This window comes from Salvelinus fontinalis, chromosome 3 (genome assembly GCF_029448725.1).
Source record: "Salvelinus fontinalis isolate EN_2023a chromosome 3, ASM2944872v1, whole genome shotgun sequence".
Classification (NCBI taxonomy): Eukaryota; Metazoa; Chordata; class Actinopteri; order Salmoniformes; family Salmonidae; genus Salvelinus; species Salvelinus fontinalis.
In genome coordinates this window covers 40879897-40896702 of record NC_074667.1, presented here as the reverse complement: position 1 = coordinate 40896702, position 16806 = coordinate 40879897, and the positions used below count along the sequence as shown (strand labels likewise).

Below are 16806 nucleotides of genomic sequence, written 5' to 3'. Positions count from 1 at the left end.
AGTTACACCAGCTCTGTCAGGAGGAATGGGCCAAAATTCACCCAACTTATTGGGGAAACCTTGTGGAAGGCTACCGGAAACGTTTGACCCAAGTTATACAATTTAAAGGCAATGCTACCAAATCCTAATTGTGTGTAAACTTCTGACCCACTGGGAATGTGATGAAAAAAATAAAAGGTGAAATCAACTATTCTTCTGACATTTCACATTCTTAAAATAAAGTGGTGATCCTAACTGACCTAAGACAGGGAATTTTTAGTCAGATTAAATGTCAGGAATTATGAAAAACTGAGTTTGAATGTATTTGGCTAAGGTGTATGTATCACTAGATTTGACTTATTACAAGATTAAGGGTATACTGGGCAACTTTCATAAGGTCTGGTTGCCTTATACGGAATTCAGTATGACTAAAGGAGTCTGTATTGAAAACATGCCCACATCAGGGGAGATAACTATTAAGGAAATCCCTAGCTGCTGGGCTGCTCAGTCCTGGCCCTGGGGGTCTGCTGTCTTGTGGGTTGTCACTCTGGCCTTTGCCTAACACACCCAAAACCAATTAAATACATTTTTCATTTAGATCTTGAAGCTGAGTGGGGTGTGTTTGGGCACTACAGGGTGGTGGGCCCCTAGGGACAGGACTGGGTGATCCAGCTATATTGTTTGAAGTAAAAATAGCTCTACAGTACTATTCTATGAGATTAATTATATGGAGGACGTGCTGTTTCTGTGTGTTAGTGTATATTTGAGGTGTACGTGGGTTTTTTCATGTTTGTTTTTTTTGTTTCCAAACCTTTCCCTTCGGAATTAAAAAAAATCAAGGTGGGAACTGGGAAGGAAATTGTGTTGGGAGAGTTGAGTTATTGACTAGACTGGTGGGGGTCGGGCATAGGCTGGCTCGTCAGTCTGTGTGAAATTTGAAATACAGGATGTCTTAAAGACAATGAAAAGTCTGTATTTTTAAGGAAATGTTCATTGGTTAAGGCTATTGGTTAAATGTGCAACCAAATATTTATTATTTGAATGACCTTTGATCTAGTTCAGTCTAATTACTCCCTCAAACATATTTAATAATGATCTCTTACCTAGCTTAAAGACTGCAGACATTTTTGCTTACTTTTTATTCTAAATAGAGTACTATACCTAACATGACTGGAAGACTGACTACAGGGAGGAGCTTTCATGGATGCTTGAACCTCAATAGCTTGGTAAGCTTGTGTAACAGTATAAACTTTACGTCGTCCCCTCGCCCCGACCCGGGCCGCGAACCAGGGACCTTCTGCACACATCAGCAACTGACACCCACGAAGCGTCGTTACCCATCGCTCCACAAAAGCCGCAGCCATTGCAGAGCAAGGGGCAACCCTACTTAATGTCTAAGAGCAAGTGACGTAACTGATTGAAATGCTACTAGCGCGCACCCGCTAACTAGCTAGCCATTTCACATCCGTTACACTCACCCCCCTTTCGACCTCCTCCTTTTCCGCAGCAACCAGTGATCCGGGTCAACAGCATCAATGTAACAGTAGAACGTTACGTCGTTCCCTCGCCCCGACACGGGCGCGAACCAGGGACCCTCTGCACACATCGACAACGGTCGCCCACGAAGCGTCGTTACCCATCGCTCCACAAAAGCCGCGGCCCTTGCAGAGCAAGGGGCAACCCTACTTAATGTCTAAGAGCAAGTGACGTAACTGATTGAAATGCTACTAGCGCGCACCCGCTAACTAGCTAGCCATTTCACATCCGTTACACTTGCTATATAAGGAAATCCATCTTTGAGACTGTGCACCTATTTATTGGATCATTGCTTGGCTATGATGAAGATCATTCTGCTTGTCACTGGGGGTTACCCTGTTCTGTCAGGGCTACAGCAGTAAGTATGGGACAAAGTATAATCTAGATAATTGTTATTTGTACATTTAATTAGTATCACTTAAAATGCAATGTAATATACCTGTTCAAATATAATAGAACTTTGTAAGTATAATTGAAAGTACATCACATGGGTTAAGTGCAGGCCTATTATACTGCTGATGTATCATCTATTCACAGATCTCTTCCCTTTGAGTAATGCACCTTTTTTATTTTACTTCCTCTGGTGAGTTTATCTCATGTAGATCAATATCATTCATCAGTGTGTAACAATTTGCTCTGTGTGTATATCCAGACACCCTGGACACCTGGGTCCAGGGTCGCTGTGGCTGGGCTGGGCAGAGCGAACAAAAGCTGTTAATGGAACACAGCCTGTGAGCGCAATGGAGAATGTTGCTCTAACTATGAAAGCTTCTGCAAAGGTGAGTGACAGTAAGCAACTCAGTCAGTGCAGGTTGTTTTATGATGGTAAAAACTGTCTGAAAGAAATCTGCCTAATGTATTGAATTATCAATACATTAGGCAGTTAATAGGAAGTGTCCAACCCTATTCTAAGCAATTCACCTTGTTAGTCAGTTAGAATAGTTTATTGTCCATTTGTAAAGTATTCCTTTGTTTATTGGCTCTAAGCCTAGTTAAATTATATATGAACTATACCAAAATAGCCAAAAGCTTAGCACATCATAGTTATTTCATGTCAACAGAAGCAGGGTGTAAACTGTTCTCTCTTGTTCCTTTTCTCTAACTTGCTCCACATCCTGCAAGGGCCGTTGTGAAGAGAAGTACAACTCTCAGAACAAGTGCCACTGCAACTCCAAGTGCTCCCAGTATGACAACTGCTGCAATGACTATGCAGCCCTCTGTAATGGTGAGAGGGTACTGTGGCATTCTGATCTGGAGGTATGCAAACAAAACCATGTCCCTGAAACATATCCCACTGTCTACTACACCTAGGCACAGTTCATTTGAATCTGTTATCAGTTTGAATTGGCCTTTTTTACATCCCGGGCAATTCTCCACAACTGGTGAAATTCACATAGTGGTCAAGGTCGATCATAGTTGACCATACAGATACTCCTGCATCATATCTGAATGAGTCCTTACTACACAACCTTTGTGAACAAAATCAAAATCAACATACCGGCTCAATATTAGACCAGTCAGCTATTCACCTTGCTGTGGGCCATAGAGGCAGGATGGTTCACTAGTGTTTGAATCAGGGTGCCCTCAGTCTTTTTACAGCAGGATAATGGATGTGTGTGTTTGGCCAGTAGAGGTCATTGTTGTGTAATGTAAAATGTCACTAATCATGCACATCACAACAATCTTCAATAGGCTCCTTATGTGAAACACAGGACTCGGCAGTTCATACCACTTTTAGACATTATTGTTAAAATGTACATTTAAGCTAAAACATATTAATTATGACTTCTCCTCTAAGCACCCACTCCAGGATTGTCCTGCCAGGGCCGCTGTGGGGAGAAATACAACTCTCAGAACAAGTGCCACTGCAACACCAAGTGAAGAGATCACAACACCTGCTGCAGCGACTACACCTCCCTCTGTGGAAATGGCTTAATTGTTACTCAAACTGTTACACCAAATTGATTACAACCCTGGTACTGTATTTGTCCTGTAGTACATTATAACAGGTTAATGACCCACAACAACATCGAAATGACTCATGAAATGTTAAAACAATGTCATTACTTCTCTGTGCTACAACAGTACAATGATTATTAATGTAAACAGTTCCCCATGTTTCTGATACTGTATGTTCTATGGGTGGGAGGCTATTTTAGGTTCTATGGGTAGCAGTCCCTAAAATATAGTGTTCCTTTCCTGTGTCTGTTAGGCTCTGGTGGTGGAGATACCGGCAGTAACATCACTGATCCAGTCTCTGTCTAAAACTCTGTATGCTCTGGACTCCAACAAGCCCTCTGCGTCAGAGCTGATCATTGACTCCCAGGCCAGAGTGCCCATCTCCCAGACCTGCTCCCAGAACGACCTTTGTTCTCTTATTCCTCTCTTCCTCTGTCTCTTATGTTATTTTTTTCTCTCTCACTATATATTCATCCCTCTTTCTGTCACTGTCCAACCTCCCCCTTCTCTCTGCCCCTTGCTCTATTTCTTTCTCTCTCTCTGACCTATATCCTGACTGTGTTGTCTTCCATTCAAGCTGTTCCAGTTCCTGGACGCGGCATCTCTGTTCTCCAAGCCGTCATATGTTAGAGGGCCTCCCGAGTGGCGCAGCGGTCTAAGGCACTGCATCGCAGTGCTAGAGGCGTCACCACAGACCCAGGTTCGCCTGTTCATACCGCTATCATCCAGAAGGTGAGGTCAGTACAAGTGCATCAAAGCTGGGACCGAGATAAGCTGTTTTTCAATATCTCAAGGCCATCAGACTGCTAAGCTATCACTAACTCAGAAGGGCTGCTACCTACATTGAGATCCAATCACAGGACACTTTAATAAATGGATCACTAGTCACTTTAAACAATGCCACTTTAATAATGTTTACATATTGTACATTACTCATATCACATGTATATACTGTATATTATACCATCTATTGCACCTTGCCTATGCCACTCGGCCATCGCTCATCCATATACTTATATGTACATACTCTCATTCACCCCTTTAGATTTGTGTGTATTAGGTAGTTGTTGGGGAATTGTTAGATTACTTGTTGATATTACTGCACTGTCGGAACTAGAAGCACAAGCATTTCGCTACACTCGCATTAACATCTGCTAACCATGTGTATGTGACCAATAAAATTAGATTTAAATTTGATTTGATTTACAAGTAGGCTGTAATTGTGAATAAAAATGTGTTCTTATCCGACTTGCTTATTTAAATAAAAAACAAAGAATATGCTGCCTTCATGGCCCTGCAGGACAACTACAAGAGGAACATAAGCACCACTGAGGACTTTACCACCCAGCAGCTGGCTGAGTAGGACACCTTCCTCAGGGAGACCATGTCCAACTGAGCTGGGCAGAGAGCTCGCTCTTCACCAAGAGTATTTACAGTGCCTAATGAAAGTCTACACACCCCTTGCACAGTCTTCGCATTTTGCTACTGTTGTACACAACCTACTCTACATTTCCAAAGTTAAAGAAAAATGATAGAACATGTTCCTAATTAATCCAATCAAATTTTATTTGTCACATGCGCCGAATACAACAGGCATTGGCGCCTTATAGTGAAATGCTTACTTACTTAGTCTGGGTAGCCATTTGATTAGCTGTTCAGGAGTCTTATGGCTTGGGGGTAGAAGCTGTTTAGAAGCCTCTTCGACCTAGACTTGGCGATCCGGTACCGCTTGCCGTGCAGTAGCAGAGAGAACAGTCTATGACTAGGGTGGCTGAAGTCTTTGACCATTTTTAGGGCTTTCCTCTGACACTGCCTGGTATAGAGGTCCTGGATGGCAGGAAGCTTGGCCCCAGTGATGTACTTTGTTATGAAAGGTTTGGGAATCGCTTCCTTTTAGGTGGTTGTAGAATTTAACGTCTCTTTTCTGGATTTTGATAATTAGTGGGTATCAGCCTAATTCTGCTCTGCATGCATTATTTAGTGTTTTACATTGTACACAGAGGATATTTTTTGCATAATTGTGCATGCAGAGTCTCAATTTGGTGTTTGTCCCATTTTGTGAATTCTTGGTTGGTGAGCAGACCCCAGACCTCACAACCATAAATGGCTATGGGTTCTGTAACTGATTCAAGTATCTTTAGCCAGATCCTAATTTGTATGTCGAATTTTATCTTCCTTTTGTTCACTCTCTCTCTTTCTAAGTGGACTTCCTACCCTGATGTTCTTGGGATGCAGTTTACGTGGGATGGCTACTTCAAGCAGGTTGATTCTGCCATCATTGGCTGCAGTTCTGAGTTCGACTTGGCCAAGTACAGTCTTTGCTACATCACCTGTCCAGGGAAACAGTGAGTAAGTACTCTTTGTGTGTCTGTGTCTCAATTCTTTTTCATTATCTACCAAAGATGATGTACACACAATTCAAAGCCATTGCTGTTCTCCATTTCCATCCATTTTGGACCGTGTGTCACATGTCTCATTATGCTTGTGTACAGTCGTGGCCAAAAGTTTTGAGAATGACACAAATATTAATTTACACAAAGTTTGCTGCCTCATTGTCTTTAGATATTTTTGTCAGATGTTACTATGGAATACTGAAGTATAATTACAAGCATTTTATAAGTGTCAAAGGCCTTTATTGACAATTACATGAAGTTGATGCAAAGAGTCAATATTTGCAGTGTTGACCCTTCTTTTTCAAGCCTCTGCAATCCGCCCTGGCATGCTGTCAATTAACTTCTGGGCCACATCCTGACTGTGGCAGCCCATTCTTGCACAATCAATGCTTGGAGTTTGTCAGAATTTGTGGGTTTTTGTTTGTTCACCCGCCTCTTCAGGATTGACCACAAGTTCTCAATGGGATTAAGGTCTGGGGAGTTTCCTGGTCATGGACCTAAAATATCGATGTTTTGTTCCCCGAGCCACTTAGTTATCAATTTTACCTTATGGCAAGGTGATCCATCATGCTGGAAAAGGCATTGTTCGTCACCAAACTGTTCCTGGACGTTTGGGAGAAGTTGCTCTCGGAGGATGTGTTTGTACCATTTTTTTATTCATGGCTGTGTTCTTAGGCAAAATTGTGAGTGAGCCCACTCCCTTGGCTGAGAAGCAACCCCACACATGAATGGTCTCAGGATGCTTTACTGTTGGTATGACACAAGACTGATGGTAGCACTCACCTTGTCTTCTCCGGACAAGCTTTTTTCCGGATGCCCCAAACAATCGGAAAGGGGATTCATTAGAGAAAATGACTTTACCCCAGTCCTCAGCAGTCCAATCCCTGTACCTTTTGCAGAATATCAGTCTGTCCCTGATGTTTTTCCTGGAGAGAAGTGGCTTCTTTGCTGCCCTTCTTGACACCAGGCTATCCTCCAAAAGTCTTCGCCTCACTGTGCGTGCAGATGCACTCACACCTGCCTGCTGCCATTCCTACTTTCTTGGGCACCCTGAAGCCTTCTTCACAACAATTGAACCGCTCTCCTTGAAGTTCTTGATGATCTGATAAATGGTTGATTTAGGTGCAATCTTACTGGCAGCAATATCCTTGCCTGTGAAGCCCTTTTTGTGCAAAGCAATGATGATGGCACGTGTTTCCTTGCAGGTAACCATAATTGACAGAGGAAGAACAATGATTCCAAGCACCACCCTCCTTTTGAAGCTTCCAGTCTATTATTCGAACTCAATCAGCATGACAGAGTGATCTCCAGCCTTGTCCTCGTCAGCACTCACACCTTTGTTAACGAGAGAATCACTGACATGATCTCAGCTGGTCCTTTTGTGGCAGGGTTGAAATGCAGTGGAAATGTTTTGGAGGGATTCAGTTAATTTGCATGGCAAAGAGGGACTTTGCAATTAATTGCAATTCATCTGATCACTCTTCATAACATTCTGGAGTATATGCAAATTGCCATCATACAAACTGAGGCAGCAGACATTGTGAAAATGTATATTTGTGTCACTCTCAACTTTTGGCCATGACTGTATATGTGTGTTTGTGCTTGTTGCCATTGAGTATTATGTTTTCATCTGGTTTTCTTTGTCCAGGTGTAAACAGAGCCTGGGAGGGAAGCCACTGGTGATCCAGACCTACACCTGGGAAAACTCCTCCTATGGGAATGGGAAGAAGTACATCGGCTCCGCCTTCCCTGCCACGCCCTAGAACTGAAGCACACAGCAGCCACTCAGCATTCAACAAGCTAGCAACAGTCTGCCAATCACATCCTGCATCAAACTCAACAATGTCCAATCTTAGTCCTGATACATAAGAGCATTTCATTATTTGTATTTGTAAATGGGTTACATTTTTGTGAATAGGACAATTCATGTATGAATGTTTTGCGCTCACTATAAATGTATCGTAGACATTCAGCATTTAGATTGATATTCGAAGGCAAATTTCATGCGTCAGCGGAGACTGAATTTTGTAAACACTATATATATCTGCTCAATCGGAAATTACCTTGGCATTTCTATTGCGCAATCTATAGCTTCAGCAATACAGATTGAATATAGCCCTTAGTCAAGCAATGAAGAAATCTGCAGGGTATGAGAATCCCATGCACTCCTGAGGGCATGATCAAACTATGCCCAACGGGGCTGAAAATTGGCATTTACACGCTCCTATAGCGGGCACATGGGGACACCCCACCACTAAGAGCATGTGTGCATCTGACACAATCGCTTACTGTCTTACCCCCCCTCCAAAAAATAAAGCAAAAATAAATAAGCAGTCTCCTGCACCCCTCACCAATAAATTAATGGAAACGAATGGAAACAAAAACACATTTAGCAGATCCTATTCTGCTTGACCTACTCCAAACAGTACCCACTAGCTAAACCTGTTCCTATCAGCTGTCTGTAAAGCCCTGTGTGTCCCACCCCAGCTGGGGGTGAGGATCTGCGTGTGTGTGAGGCTGCTTCCAGCTGGGATGGGGGGTCGAGTTTACCCTTTCACTCATCCAGGGTGACTAACGGGATAAACTCTGGGTCTGCCGACAGGACAGGGGGACACACTTGCATCCCTGTTTAAAGAAAGTATTAGAGGAGATGGATCTGCCTTAGATCCCATTGTCCCCTGGTATGTGTGCGTCCGTGCCAAGTGAGAACACAAGGCTAGTCACTTCATACAAAAACCACGTCTTTCAGGAATTCATCTGATTTGGGCCTCAACAAATGGGCTGAGTCTCACATCGACCTGACAATAACGATACGCTCTGTGAGTAATTTCCCCAGTTCAGTTTTGTCAGACCATATTACATTTTCTGGGCCGGTGACTCTGAAAAGTAGAAGAGTAAATGTCCTCTCTTTTTATACCCGAAATGGAATCAAATTAAACCACAGTGGGGCGAGTGAGAGAAAAAGATTCAATTGTTCCTTTTGTCGCTCTCACAACTTCATAATCGAATTATAGCTGGCCACCCGCCAACCCCCCCACAGATAGCCCCCCAAATGGGCTCCCCCTGGCAGATATAGTAGCCACCTGACTTTTGTTTTGTAATTATATTATCCCGCTCTCTTTAGCGTGTCGTGGCTAATGGCTGAGCGGGCCAGTCCAGCTGCACATGCAGAAACAAAGCTGCTTATGGGGCCAGACAATAGGCTCGTGGAAAAGGGACGCCTGAAGGCGGTCGGCCAATGAGCACGCACCGCAGGGGGCCAGCGGGGGGTTTAGGGAAGGGTTAAGAGGGTTTGGGGTGTAGCTGGAGGGGTGTCTATTTTTGTGGCCCTGTGGAGTGGCCTCATCAATGGGATGGTTGGTATAAGGACACATGGTCCAGATCACCAGAACGTTTAGGGCTTAGGTTGGAGGGAGGTTCAAGTGTGGCTCAGTGTAACTTCCAAGCTGATGAGGGACCATGAAACTCAGAGTAACTTTCATTCTCTGGAGGTCTGTTTGTCTTTCTGAATGCTCAATAATAAACAATATGATCAGCCTATTGTCCTCCCTCCTCAAAACATCAAAAGTATTTGGAGAGAATGTAGGTGATGGGATCGTTGGGCCCACAATTATTACATAAAGAGGTGAATATGATATGTTATTCTCAAATAAATTGTAAAAAAACAACAACCAAAAATCCATTGCACATTGTAATAGCATCATTTCTGATACATGATATTGTGAATAAAAGTGTTTAAAACTTGATTATAGTTCCACGTGCAGTCTTTCCAGACAAATCGCGACACCCAACCCCCCACCAACACACACACACACATCTAAGTGCTCTCTCCTCATTCCCAACTAGGGTATCAAGATTTCTCATAGGACTCCCTGTCTGACAGATGGACACAGCCCCCTCTCCCTACTGTAACTGGAAACAGGAGCGCTGGGGATTCAGGAAGAGGTTGTGTGCCTGTGTGTGTGTGCTTTCTGCAGCTGAAGCTGCTGCCCTCTCAAGCAAACATACAAACATACCTACGCAAGGCAAGGCAAGGTGAGGAGGGAGAGTCCTTAGGGGTCAATGTTAGGTCAGGTGAGAATACAAGTGCATCTGAGCCGCTAGCAGATAGTTACTGAACGAGTAAAAAGGGGGAAGAGGAAAGAAGTATGAGCCATCTGTCAGAAAAGTTCTTAGTGCATGACCAACACCAAGGGGACTAAGGAACATGACAGCAATCATATCTACCTCTTTACCACTTGTGGAATAGGGATATTTCTCCCTCTTTAATGTTGCTCCAGCTATATTTTGCTCCAGATAAATTGAAATGTGTGAAAATTAAAGACAACCAAAAAATTGATGAATTGAACGTGAGAAAAGTGGCAGCTTGTCTTCGTATCTAAATGGCATATGTTTATTTTTGTCTTGTTTTGTGTCACCCATAGTTTGCTTTTGAGTCTGCCAAAGTGAGGCTATTCCCACTCTGGGGAAGAGCAAGGCCTGGCTCAGTTATTCCCATTCTGGGCTGCAGGTGTGGAGTAGGACAGGCATTGACCCCAAGGGAGAGGAGGGGGATGGTGGGGGGGGGGGGGGGGGGGGGGGGGGGGGGGGGCTGGGGAGTGTGAGACACATCCGTTGGGTGCACAGACAGTCCCCCCATCCAACCCCTCACTCACCTCCCCCTCCAACATGAGCACATGTGATTCTTTCTCTCATGGGACAGTAGCACTTCCCTCCATCTCTCTCTATCTTTCCCTCACACAATCACACACACACTGTGTATCTATTGAAGGTAAAGTCTATACAGAGATGAACATACATTTTAAAAGCATAATTGTAAAATAATTCACAGAATGAGGAAATAAAATGCTCTGTATAACCCACATAATTCGAATCATTCTATTTCTATGGTATAACCTACCTACTTCTAGAGTTGGCTAAATTAGTAGGCCAACTTGCTACACAAGTAACAGCCCACTTGTAGCTAGATGACCTATGTCTCTATTCGGTTAGTTTGTTCTGTCTTTCACCTCAGGACTTCACTATGCAGACGCCGCGCCTGTCCCGTCTCGTGAGGGGTGTCTCTGGAGCACTATTTAATTAGCGTAATTGGGTGCAATGAGCTCACGCCCGACGCCAATATCGGTTCAGCAAACTCGGATGTATGAATGGACGGGGGAATGGCGCAAACACCTGCTCACGCGCAACCGCAAGCTGTCACAATCGGTTAAGCTCGCAGAGCATCTCACTCTATGCTAAAAACTATTGCAACTATGAACATGTTCTAATGTAGTGCTGCAATAATGTCATGGGCCATAAGAGCTTAGACCTGCAGGCTATCAATCTAATTAAAACGATTTTGTTCACACACACACACACACACACACACACACACACACACACACACACACACACACACACACAACTAGTGAACTTTTTTTGTTCATGACATTGGCCACGGGCCGTGCCACGCGCGCGCTCGAGCGCAGATGAATTGGATGCGAGAGGATGAGAGAGCGAGAGGAGGAGCTTGTCTGTCGGTTGGACGCTAAAACCCAGGGCCCCCGGGGAGTGAACTGCAGAGAGGCGTCACTGGGATGGAACACTGACAACTGCGAAGGAGACGCAGGGGAGAAAGTTAAAGATTGAGTGCTTTAGGCTAGTTGAGATAGTAACCTGTAGGTTAAGCCCGCTCAACAGCCAATAACAACTCACAGGAGGTCCTTGGGAGCGTTATTTCAAATATCAGGTAGGCCAACCTCATCTGTTTCATTTCCAATGAATGTCAATGTTTCTTTCTCCAAAGATCATAGTCTATTTCGAATAGCATAGGCCTATTGGAATAGTAATAATTGACTATTCTAATATTTTACTAATATTTATGTGAAGTTGAATGTGAAATGTGAAATGTTGACCATTTCTAAATTGGTAGGGTAGCCTAGTAGGTTATTGTTTGACATTTTCGAAATGTTGTGTTAGGCCCATAGGTTATTCGGCTAAGTAACGGGAATGAGGCATAGGCTACAGACATATTAATTAGATAGGCTACAGACAGATTAATAAATAGTTATCAATTTAGGATTCTTAAGAACTGCGACATGATCATTAGGCACTAGGCTACTGTTCTTAAAATGTGCCTGGCATAATCTTAAAGGAAAACGTTAACAGGTGTAATTCTACTTAAAGTGGCAATCAGCAGTTGAAACAATAACAAAGCGTTTTCCCTCGCCCCTGTTTCTGTGAAAAGCTGAAGGATGGGGCTGGAGAAATGTAACCAATCTCAAATTGGTAGACAGAGCTATGAATGCAAGGACTAAGCATCTATGATATCAAAATGATAGGTTTAACCATGTTTTGAAGCTATATAGTGTTTGTTTACATTTACTTTGTTTACAAACATTGGAGTAAAACAAACATATATGTTGGGTTCTGAAGGGGTGTGACAGTTGAACTAAGCTCATGAGGCTTTTATAAGTTATATTCTTCAAGAATCAGTGGGTACATATCATTAATTTATAAGTCCAAAGAATGGATGTGGCAACTGCAGATTTTCCCTTTAAATCGAAACAGGGATTATTTATCCAAAGACAGCCTAAACCTGGGTTTCCCCACCTGCTCAGCCTGCTTCAGAATCACTTTGGTCATCAGCTTGTTGCTAAAATGGTCATAATCATTGCTGACATAGCAGGGAAATATCTCAATAAAGAAACAACATATTTATGATTTTAGTCTAATAATTGTATGAAAGTAGCCTATGCTATACATTATCATTCATCAAACTAAATTATGGTGTGGAATAAAAATCAATGACACACACGAAATTGTGGACAAATCACTTAAAACCTCGTTTCCAATAGGCCTATAGACCTGGGATCGGCATCGGACGTTTTTGTTTCTCCCCAAATGTTTTTTGCCTCAACAAAAAAAGATTTAAACTTTTTGGTCTGTACAATCCCCAGGAATTCACCCAAGTATTCCCACGAATAAAAACAGAGACGTGATCGTGTAATTATTGTTATTTTCAAATATATATATATATATATATAAATAGATATATAAATAGATATATAAAATATAGATCTAAATATCTTTGGGCTTAGTTGTGGTCAATTTGCAGTGTAGAAATAATTTTCTGGCCCCCGACCATCCACTTCGACAAAAATCGACCATTGCCGAATCTAGTTGCCTACCCCTGCTATAGAGGATCTAATAGGCTAAATTAAGATCATTTTCTAGAACTCCCCAAATAGATCACTTATGGGCAAACCTACAGTGAAAACTCCTAGTGAAATCTAGCCTATCATCGCCGTAATCATAAACACAATTTGTTGCAGAGTTATAAATAGATTTTTCTGAGTTTCCTGTTACTGATCCGGGAATGTAGTCTAACCTTGAGTTAATCCCATGTTGCTGCTTCATCCATGGAGGGAGCAAATCCCGCAATGGCCCAGATTGAGAGTGCATCCCGGTGTCCGCCGCAACCTAAAAGCGAGGAATTACAGAGTTTTGAAGTCCCCCGAGATCAAGTCTCCCCTCGGATTAAAATAATCCATGTAGGCTACGCACGCTGTTTGCAGACAAACAGATTACATGTGAAAGCAGCATGTTTCATGAAAATCTTAAAACATAAAATCCCTAAAATATTCAAAGAACCCCCAAAGCACTGTACCAAACCGGTAATCAAAGGCTTTAGCTTAGACAATTGATTGTGGGTCTAAGTAGATTGTAGAGTAAGCAGGCTAAGGCTACTCCTGACCTAATTGCTCATGAACAGACAACATAAACATAAATCTAAATTACGTGAGATTTTTGTTCTGGGTCAAGCGAGATCAGTCCTGATCTAGCGCTTACCTTGAGGCTACTACCTTAGGCCACACAAGGTCATTAAAACTCATTTGGCTGTGGGATAAAACTGCTACAAATAGACTGGTCTGGTCCTCAAGACCAGCTAGGGTCAATGTCCAGGCATCAATAGGTCTATCAGTAGAAAACTTACTCTCAATTCACATCAGCTTTGGACAGGATAGACAAAACAAGTCATAGGGTAAAGTTGTGATGAGCCTCGTTTTCTTAGTACAAAATATTTGATAAAAAGTGTATATGTTAAGGTCAGAACTGTTGCTAATGTTGGTGTGTTGTTTCCAGGAGACCATGATGGCCAATTCGTACGGAAGGCCCAGCGAGGGGGCGGAGCTAGTCAGCTCTCTGGAGTGGATGGATGATGACGTGAGCTCCCCAGACGGAGACAAGCCAATCAAAGCGCAGCGCTACAGACCAGGCGGAATGGGCCACCTGGGCAGGGAGCTGGGCAGCGAGGATATGGAGGAGGATGAGGAGGAGGAGGAAGAGGAGGGCCAGGGAGACGGGAACGCTCCCAAACGCCGAGGGCCCAAGAGGAAAAGAATGACCAAAGCCCGGCAGGAGCGCTTCAAGGCGCGACGTGTGAAGGCTAACGCCCGGGAGCGCTCAAGGATGCACGGGCTGAACGACGCGCTGGAGAACCTGCGCAGCATCATGCCCTGCCACTCCAAGACTCAGAAACTGTCCAAAATCGAGACCCTGCGGCTGGCCCGCAACTACATCTGTGCCCTGTCTGAAGCCCTGGAAGGGGACCAGTCCACGGAGAGCAGGGCCTTCATGGAGACCCTGTGTGAAGGCCTCTCCCAGCCCACCAGCAACTTGGTGGCTGGCTGTCTGCAGCTCGGGCCTGGGGGTTTTGTTGAGGAGAGGCCTGAGGACAGGAATGGGGGGAGAGGAGGGCCCACAGTCCTGGGAGGGGTGGGGATGGCCGTTAGACCAATCAGCTACTCCTCCCCCGGCCTGCCCAGCCCGCCCTATGGCACATTGGACTCCGCCCACCTGCTCCATCTGAGGGGGATGAAAGGAGGGGCTTACGAGAGCCACTCCCCTATTGAATGTAACACCCCTCCCTACGACGGCCCCCCAACACCCCCGCTCAGCATCGGCAGTAACCTGGTGGCCAAGCAGTCCTCTCCCCACTACCTCCCCCCTCACCACTACCCCCCCTCCTCCATGGGCCTGTACCAGAGCGCCCGCTACGAGCTGCCCCTGGAGATGCCCTATGACTCGTACCACCCTCCTCACATGGCACCCCCGCAGATGGGAACGGTCTATGGGGATTAAGGGCCAGAGCGGACAGATGGGGCAGATGTTACTCTCTCCAACAACACAACAGTCACCCTGCCCCAACTGGCTTCATCTAAACCTATGACTGAGGTTTTGGGAGAAATCAGACTTTGGTACTGAACACTGTGAAAGCATCCCATCGTTGTGAACAACTGGGTAGTGCTGTTGTGGACTGTTGTTTACATTTGTGTACTGTAAAGGTTAGGGCTCAACACTGTCAATGTCTGCTCATGATTGACTTTAAACCAGTTGTTTGCTGCGGTTGTTTCTGAACGCCGATTAGGTTAAAAGGCACCCACAACTTGACCATTTCCAAGGGGTTCCTATTCCTAGTTCCTATTGGTGGAAAGGCTGTCTTGAAGAAAGATTCCAGCTTGACCGCTATGACCACATTATGACCACATTATGACCACTTCTGACCAGCACTGGGAACATGAAACAGATCATTCACATAATGCATTATACATTTATTTATTATCTTATTTAATATTTATATGAACTGCTGTTAGTAATGCTGTGTTTATCCTTTTATATGTGTTTGGTCTTGGCCTTCTCTATTTGTGCTGTCCTTGTTACATTGTTGACTGACTCTGACAGTGTATCTGTTATCTCTCTGTGTCCATTTCTCCTTTGTTTTGTGTTCTTTCCTGTTTCACACTGAAAAGAGATTCTCATATAATACTGCTGGTGTAATGTTGCTGATGACCAGGGGGAAAACTGCCCATGAGGAAATGAGAAATGTCTGCTGTTGTAATGAATAGAACAAATATAAATTCCAAAATGTGATTGAAGTTGAACTCTCAGCCAGGTGGATCTTATTAATGGACATTCCTAAATAAAATATATGTATATGTTGTATACTATTCTGTCCAGACACTTTCTCCATTGCCAAATATGTTCCTTTAAATGTACAAATGTTCCTTGAGCTGAAAACGTTTGGATTGTATTTTTTAACAAACATTTTATGAATTAAAACAATGTAAACTAAGTTTTCTTGTGTGAAATTCTGAAAGTGAGTTTGCTTAGATGAAAAAACTGTCTTGTTAGGTCAAAAGACAGTCAAGGACCAACTGCAATTAGGGTGTTTGCAGGTAGTGGGAGGGAGTGATATGTGAGAGTATGGACAGGTTGTAACACACAATGAGAGAGGTGAGAGGGAGTAGAGAAGATGATGATGGGGGGGGGGTTCTAATGAGAGAGGTGAGAGGGAGTAGAGACGATGACGGGGGGGGGGGGGGGGTTCTAATGAGAGTACTTCTGTGACTACTGTTATTATGCTACCACCCCCTGAGAAAATCTTTTTCCCACACACGCCCACACACGCACACACACACACAAACACACACACCCCCCTAGGCTTACAGGTGGAGACCAGAAAGGGAGTGAGAAACGAGCATGCAACAGAGAGAGAGAAGGAGAGAGAGAGAGAGAGGAGAAAGAGCGCTAAAGAGAGAGAAGAAGAGAGAGCGATAAAGAGAGAGAGAAGGAGAGGGAGCGATAAAGAGAGAGAGGAGAGAGAGCGATAAAGAGAGAGAGAAGGAGAGAGAGAGGAGAGAGAGAGAGAGGAGAAAGAGCGCTAAAGAGAGAGAAGAAGAGAGCGATAAAGAGAGAGAGAAGGAGAGAGAGCGATAAAGAAAGAGAGAAGGAGAGAGAGAAATAAAGAGAGAGAGGAGAGAGAGCGATAAAGAGAGAGAGAAGGAGAGAGAGCGATAAAGAGAGAGAGAGAGAAATAAAGAGAGAGAGGAGAGAGAGCGATAAAGAGAGAGAGAAATAAAGAGAGAGAGGAGAGAGAGCGATAAAGAGAGAGAGGAGA

General features: G+C 43.9%; 2 protein-coding genes across 2 annotated transcripts; both read left to right on the top strand.

Moving 5' to 3' along the window:
• Positions 1–1344: 1344 nt before the first annotated feature.
• Positions 1345–9613, top strand: LOC129851546 (uncharacterized). Its single transcript, XM_055918164.1, has 8 exons — positions 1345–1873; positions 2168–2294; positions 2638–2772; positions 3314–3491; positions 3728–4015; positions 4105–4206; positions 5677–5819; positions 7516–9613. Exons 3-8 carry the CDS (start codon positions 2702–2704, stop codon positions 7628–7630), a joined length of 897 nt encoding a protein of 298 aa, XP_055774139.1. The 5' UTR covers positions 1345–1873; positions 2168–2294; positions 2638–2701; the 3' UTR covers positions 7631–9613.
• A 1826-nt stretch (positions 9614–11439) lies between these two features.
• LOC129834657 (neurogenic differentiation factor 4-like) lies at positions 11440–15981 on the top strand. Its single transcript, XM_055899852.1, has 2 exons — positions 11440–11595; positions 13992–15981. The coding sequence occupies exon 2, from the start codon at positions 13998–14000 to the stop codon at positions 14988–14990; it is 993 nt and encodes a 330-aa protein (XP_055755827.1). The 5' UTR covers positions 11440–11595; positions 13992–13997; the 3' UTR covers positions 14991–15981.
• The last annotated feature ends 825 nt before the right edge of the window (positions 15982–16806 follow it).